Genomic DNA, 7,502 nt, shown 5'->3' with positions numbered 1-7,502 from the left:
ATTAAGTTTCTTCAAAATTTAACATCAGTTAATAAAATAAACAAAACTATGCGAATGAAAATTCAAAATAAAATCATATCACTAATTTTATGTTAAAACCACAAAATATATTATTTGTTTTCATAAATTATACTCTGATTATGCTTATTTACTAAACCTTAACCTATTTTATATTCATAGTAAGTACTGCTAAATATTACATTTTTTGTGTGTAAAATTCCTGCTAATGTCTTCATTGATAAACGAAAATGTATAATTCCGTTGCTCGAAATTTCACAGATTTCTAACCTTTTTCGCACGCGCGCGGTGGGGGGGTAATAATTGTTCCGCCGAAATAGCTTGTCTGTCTATCTCGGTGGCGATGTAATCATTGTTCCGCGGAGGATAATTTGCTCCCGGCCTGCCCGTCTATCTCGGAGACGATATCCAGAGACAAAGTCTTGTCTTTACACGTGGACAATGGTCGAGTCTTAGGACAAAACAATATTGTATTGTCCACGTGTAAACAAGGCTTAAAGATGTCTGTGGCGACTTGTGGCAAACGTATGAAAAAAAAAGTGATTAACTTTTTGTTATCTTAATATTTACAAATCGTCTGTGGATTATGCACAGTTCTTTTCTATGGCATGTGTCATCGATTAATGACAGTTCTGCAGTGTTGTTTTTGTTCGGGTTCGTACTTCGCATCAATTTGATTTATAAGAATTTTCATAAAAAATGGCTTTAACAAATGTGTTATTGCTGAGCCAAATAGCTGGTTACGTCATTGGTCTCATTTTATCACTCTGCATTGTTGTGCCAATGAGTTTACACCAAGATGAATTTAGGTACGCATATTTCTATCCAGTCAGATGCTATAATTTTTTCTATATTATATCATTTCATTATGTACTCGCATTCTATGTAGTGTCAGTTATTTGTATTGGTAAAATATTTTATTGATGCTGTAGCAATATTTCTTACTACTCATTAAGTAATTTGTTTTATCCAATAATGAAATATGAAGCGCACTTGGTTTGACAAAGCTCGGCTCGGCAGTAGAATAAGTGTTCACATTTATGATTAAAGGTAAATCAGCATGTAAAAGTAGTAATTCTTGAATGCTGTGAGAAATAATGCAATATTTGCGGCTCCCAACAGTGAGTGTAAAATGATCATGATTCTTCATGGAAAAAATTTCAAAAGATGTTGTATCTTAGTTTTTATAAGCTCTCGTATCCCGCCTGGTCCAATTAGTATATCCAGAAAATAGGTTCCGTTTGTATTTCTGGTGGTACTTACCCTGACTTATTGAGTAATAGTCGACACCATTATATTGTTACAAAAATGGCGCTATATAAGTTATCCATTATAATAATGAGTTAGCCGACTGTTGTGAATGCTTCATGGTGCTTGTTTGAAATTCCAAGTAAAATTGAAAATCCTGTCATTTGGATAAGGTTTGTAATTCGTTTCCTTAATGTGAAGCACATTAAACCAGTCCACTAGTGAGGTAGACGGAAAACATGTGAAAAGTGATTCAATGGTATGGATATAGGTTTGACAGTTCAATGAAGGTTGTGACAATGTGCACGAAGACCAAGGAAGCGTCATGACAATGCCCACCCTCACTGCACATGTGACATGACAAATTTTACAGAACTCTGTGCAGCCCGAACCTCGCTTCCAGTGAATATGTATATAAACTTGAAAATGTACCTGTTTTCTTTAACCTGTCAAACGGGACTTATTTTCACAGTGTAAATTCCTCCTTTTTTTAAATAAGAAGAATGAAATGAAATAAAATTAAATATTTGTGTTCCACGTAAATGACCCATGGGTGTTCATAAATAAATACTTAATTTGATTTTCATACTATGCCTTATATTATTAGGGGTCACTGCCTGCTATTCTCTACCGGGGAGTGGCAGGAAGCCGATGGGCAGTTCAACGTATCCTGGGCGTCACAAGCTTACTGTAACTACTCCATCTTTGTTGGCTTGATGCTGTTTATAGTGTCCGCTGTCCAAATATACAGGTAAACCAGTTCTTCAACAGTATTTCGACCCTTTAAGGTACTCGTAGCAGTGGTCAACCTGTCAATCGCGATTAAATTTTTCTTAGATTTTCCCGGCTGTTCAGATGCACAATGTGTTTTTATGGGTTATTTCACTAGGTGTTGTGCCAGAAACCCGATGATATGTAACATTATCTACATATAAATCTTGTAAAAAAATATGTTTTTTAAATAATAAATTTCAAAGGTATGTCCTATATTTTGCCTCTAAAAACGAACCATATATTCTTATTTTTCAATTTGTTATCTAAATTGACCAAAGATTTAACTACTTAACAGTACTGAAAAGTTTTTTTTATGAATTCACTTTTATTAAAAAAAACAAAAGAACATACTGATATTGTTTTGACTTCGCAGTGTTTCGATTAATTTTTGTTAATTGATTTTTTTAGTTTTTATAATGTAGCGTTGCTTGTGGCACCTAAAGAGTTAATAGGATAAAAAATAAATATTTTTAAATATCTATCGATGTAAATTTCGTATTTTACTCAGTGTTATAACATATACCTGTAAGTTACATCTAATGAAGAACTTCAGCCCTACAGGAAATTGGATTCAAAAAAATATTTCTTGCGCGCGGTAAAAATTAGAGCATTCAATTGTACCTCAAAGTTTCTTGAGAATGTATAAAAAAGATGATAAGAAATATTTTAATAAAAACAAACTACTTCAAACAATGTCATTCGTTCATATGAATCGACTAATGATAAGAGAGCTGTGAAAGATATCCAGTTTACTTACCGTGAACGGACCAATCGGCAGAACTGAGCAAAAAAGCAGAAGAGAACCTCTGACGTAACATGTGAAGTAATTTCAGAAATACAAAACTTAAAATTCATAGCGCTGATAATACGATACATTAAAAAAAAAAAAAATAGCTTAGTTTAATAGCTTATTAACAAATATTTTTTTTTTTAAACCACTGAACTTCCTCATTAGCTTTGAACTAATAAAATAAGAAAGTAGGTAATTGTGGCACTTAATTGTATATTTTTAAATCACTCGGACAATAATCACACTGCACACTGCAAATGAAATGTCTCTTATTGTTGTTTTTAGATTATCCATGTACGTGTACAAGAATAGTGACAGCACCTTCCTATCGGCATTCATAGATGTGCTCAGTTCCATTCTCCTGTGTGGATTTATTGTAATAGCCGCTATTATGATCACTCTGGGCTTCATGACATGGTGTCAGGATATGACTCAGAGATTCCCATCGTAAGTGTTGTTCTTACTGTTCATCATCATACCTAGGGTTGCCAACTCGATCGACCGAAAATCCGGGAGTTAAAAAAAAACTTAATCGAAGTATGAGTTTATTTTTAAAAAAATCTTTAGTTTTCACTAAAAATATTGTCACACTAGTGGGTATCTTTTCTCAAAATTGTACTTTTTTGCATTGCATGCAGAATCCGAACGACTTTGGCAAAAGCCGGCATGCTAAGGGATTGATAAATAAATGCAACTTTTTTTTATTTATGAACTCTTTTCCCATATTGTCTTTACAAATAAAAAGAACTCTACCTCCTTTGTTTCGCTCGCCACAACTTCCAAACTTTATGCAACAAACAGTAATCATCATATAGTGATCGATTCCGGGAGATTTTAGCTGCATTCCAAGAGTTGGAAGATTAAAAAAAAGCGTATTTCCAGGAGATCCCGGAATTCTGGGAGGGTTGGCAACCTTAATTTTACCCCACATTATATCCTCACCTGAAGAGCACTGCTCATTGGTAAACCGAAAAGAGCCTATCACAATAATCTGTTACGGGAAGGTTAGGTGCTTAGGCGCCAGGGACAATTATTGCAGTGTAAAATTGTCCACCTTGACAGAAATTGAACCCGGGATCTCAAGTAAGGTAGGCAAATGTGCTGATATTAATACGCGTGTGCAGAGACAAAACTTAAGGTGAGGAAAGTACATTCTATTGTCTTCACCTTCGGGTTATTCTCCGCATTTGGGATTAGAATGCACTTTCCTCACCTTAAGTTTTGTCTCTGCATACGGGTATAAGAGGCAGACTTATCTCCACTCGATTTTCTCTTCTCGAGTTATGTGTATAAACTTTTTGTTACGCACACATAAGCAAAGATTAAGAGTTGAATAGACTGCATATTTGATGTAAGTTGGCTTATTTACTAGATGTCAAAAACACTTAAATATTTGTGACATTCACCTTGTGTTTGCAGATGTGAAATAGCTGCAGGTCAGGATATTGACAAACATGATGGAATAGACACTGCGGGCTTCTATATCGAACTGGGAACTGCTCAGGTTTGTGAACTTTAAGAGTGGTATTTTCCCTTTACCATTTTCAAAACTACACTCCATTTTTGTATCTCAAAACTACTTAAAAATAATTGCGTTATTTTCCTTATATCAAATATTTCACATACCTTACTGATTGAATTCTATTTATTTTATTATTGTACTACATATCGACGGTCGAAAGGAGAAAGTTACCAAGCGACCTGTAGCAACTTTACAGAAGAGCCATTTTTTTTTAATGATAAAAAATCTCATCTCATACATATTATTTTGGCATGATTCCTACATAGTTTAAATAAAAATCTAAAATACGAGATTCTTTATTAATAAAAAAAAACTTTAATTGGCCCTTCTATAATGTTGCTACATGTTTTTTTTTTCATAGTATATATATATATATATTTATTTTATACAGGATGCGCCATATTTTATGTCAGTGTGTGAGTATTGAATAACTTTTTAAAAAAACAACAGATTTCTATATTGTCTTTTTATTTAATTTAGCCCTATACAATTTGTTTGAACTAGTTTTTGAATACAACATCAATCAAGTGGCCGCCTTTATTGGCCAAAGCAAAATGTGCCCTTTTTGCTGCGTTTTCCATCACCTTTTCGAGCATCTCAGGCGGCATAGCGATGATTTCAGCACGAATGTTTGGCTTGAGCTCGTCAATGGTCCAAGACTTGCTGGCGTACACTTTGTTTTTCAAATAACCCCACAAAAAGAGGTCCGGAGGGGTCAAATCTGGAGATTTGGGTGGCCAGTCAATGTCGCCTTTTTTTGACAGTCACATGTCCAGGGAATTTTATAGCAGAAACTGCATTGTTTTCATAATATTTTCGACAATTGAGTTGATGAAACTAAACAGCTATTTTAAATGTACAGCGTCACTATTTTGGCGCGTTGTTTCGGTGTTCACGTGAAGCGATTCATGGTTAAAATTATGCTGAATTGGTGTTTCAAAAACATGTTTACTCAATTCAATCGGTTGATAAATGTCAAAGATATTGAATGTTTACATACTGACATAAAAGATGGCGCATTCTGTCTTGGTAACTTTTTCCTTTCCAGCGATCAATATGTAATACATTAATTTTAGATAGGTAGTTGTTCAAATAAAATTTAAACACTTAGTTATACCTTAACTAATAAACAATATTTTTCTTCTTCTTATCAGCCCGTTTCTCTCCACTGCTGGATATAGGACTCTTCCAAATTTTTCCATGTTTTCTGTTCTGGGCACTCTGTTTCAATCCATGGCCCACAAGTTTAGACGACGTCGTCAGTCCATCTCCTCTGTGGTCTCCCTACTTTCCTTTTGTTTTCGTAGGGTGTCCAGTTTAGTATTCTGGGGGTCCACCTATCGACTTCTTGTCTCGCCACATGACCCGCCCACTGCCATTTTTGTCTTTCCACTCTTTCTGCGATATTGGTTACCTTTGTACGGCGTCTTATCTCCTCATTCCTTATTCGGTCTCTTAAGGAGACGCCCAACATTTGTCTTCCCATAGACCCGTGAGTATACTAATAAACAATATATATACAAAAAAATCAAAAACAAAACATTGTTATAAAATCCAGACACTTTATGTACCTATATGGATGTTTGTTTTTCACAAAAATCATTGTCATCCCACGAAATGATGTGATAAACCCAGCATCACTAATCTCTTTTAGCAACTCATTAAACATCTTCCTTTATGATATAGATTGTTTTGAGTTGCCTGGGTTGGATATGTAGTATAATAATAAAATAAATTGAATTCTAGGTAAAAAGGTAAGTGAAATATTTTATGTAAGGAAAATATTACACAAATGTATCTGTGTACATTGCTTGAATTATTTTGTATACAGTCCCAGCTATATACAAAATCAAGTCAGGACATGAAAATAATGATTAATTGTGTCATGTGCAATTTTTATATATATATATATAAATATATGAGGTGTGTTAAAACAAAGGTGGCATTCTCCTATGCAATAAATGATTATTTTAGTTAAAATTTGTGCAAATTTAATCGGTAAATTATTGACTTATTTTTAATTCATAGATGGTTTTGGTTTTTGTTCTGTAACGGAGAGGAGTCTGCCGTTGTTGTTGCGGAACTAAAAACATTGTGTCAAAAATATATGAGATACTGCTATTTATGCTCTGAAATCTTTGCAGTATTTAACAGTATTTTTGTTTCTCTATCCATCGCCATATCTAACTCATTTCAGACCAACGGGGAGATTGCCATCTTTGTTTTAACATGTCTCATATGATAATTAAGTAAATAAATCAATGTTTTCAGTTTGGGGCGTGGGGGTCATTTGCCACCTGGGTGGGGTTGTCAGTGTTCGCCATGCTGAAGCTGTGCCGGTACCACCAGATGGAAAATGTGCGCGTGTCAATGTACAGGGAGAGGCAGCGACTCATCAACGAGGGCGGCTCCCCGAGCGGATCCCTGCAGAGAGATGAGCAGGCCGCATAGCTGCAACACACTCCGCTGAATACGTCGCCCTCCTTATTGTTATTCTCGGAGCATATCTAAAACAGCCGCAGTTGTTTTGTATCGGATCATTGATAATGAAAGTTATTGGTTTGTAAAAATAAAGCCTCCAAAACAAATTGACAGGAGGGATCAAAACACTACAAATTTATAAATAACTCATATTGTAATACACGTCTTTTGGACTTTTAGCGATAATACATTTTTCAAATAAATCAATAGGTAGTAAATTTGTTGTACTCAATATCGACAGTGAAAAGGCGCCATAAAGTGAATTTGTCGGGAGAGTCAATAAAGGATTTTTAAAAAGAAAAAATGAGCGTAATTTTTTTAAATTTTGAATCAATTTCAAAACAATGTAGGTAAGACAGGTGTTATGTAAAATATTAGGACTATGTAGGATAAATACCAAAAACATAATATTCATGTAAATCCAAATAACGATTCTTAAAAATATGTTCAATTTTGCTATATATAAATTCATTGACTTTATGAATGTCGTACTATAGGGTGGTGGTGATCAACTAGATCAGACCTAAGGTCTACTCTTTGTTGTCCAGTGTCTGTGCGATCTACCAGCCATCATTTCTCTATCCGCACTCAGTGGTGCATAGGGCATTGAATGGAACTTCAATTGCGGAGTATGTAGATAACTTTTGTTACATAGAAATATTGCTTTGT

General features: G+C 34.5%; 1 protein-coding gene across 1 annotated transcript; it reads left to right on the top strand.

Moving 5' to 3' along the window:
- Positions 1 to 529: 529 nt before the first annotated feature.
- Positions 530 to 7,137, top strand: LOC148276004 (transmembrane protein 179). The gene is made up of 5 exons (XM_088234911.1): positions 530 to 827; positions 1,874 to 2,017; positions 3,116 to 3,277; positions 4,250 to 4,334; positions 6,624 to 7,137. The coding sequence occupies exons 1-5, from the start codon at positions 718 to 720 to the stop codon at positions 6,801 to 6,803; spliced, it is 681 nt and encodes a 226-aa protein (XP_088091037.1). The 5' UTR covers positions 530 to 717; the 3' UTR covers positions 6,804 to 7,137.
- The last annotated feature ends 365 nt before the right edge of the window (positions 7,138 to 7,502 follow it).

The sequence above is a fragment of the Micrasema longulum genome, unplaced genomic scaffold, assembly GCF_059751315.1.
Source record: "Micrasema longulum isolate JH-2025_06_02 unplaced genomic scaffold, ASM5975131v1 h1tg001299l, whole genome shotgun sequence".
In the NCBI taxonomy this organism is placed as follows: Eukaryota; Metazoa; Arthropoda; class Insecta; order Trichoptera; family Brachycentridae; genus Micrasema; species Micrasema longulum.
The sequence above is the reverse complement of the archived record's forward strand: the minus strand, read 5'-3'. Positions and strand labels throughout refer to the sequence as shown.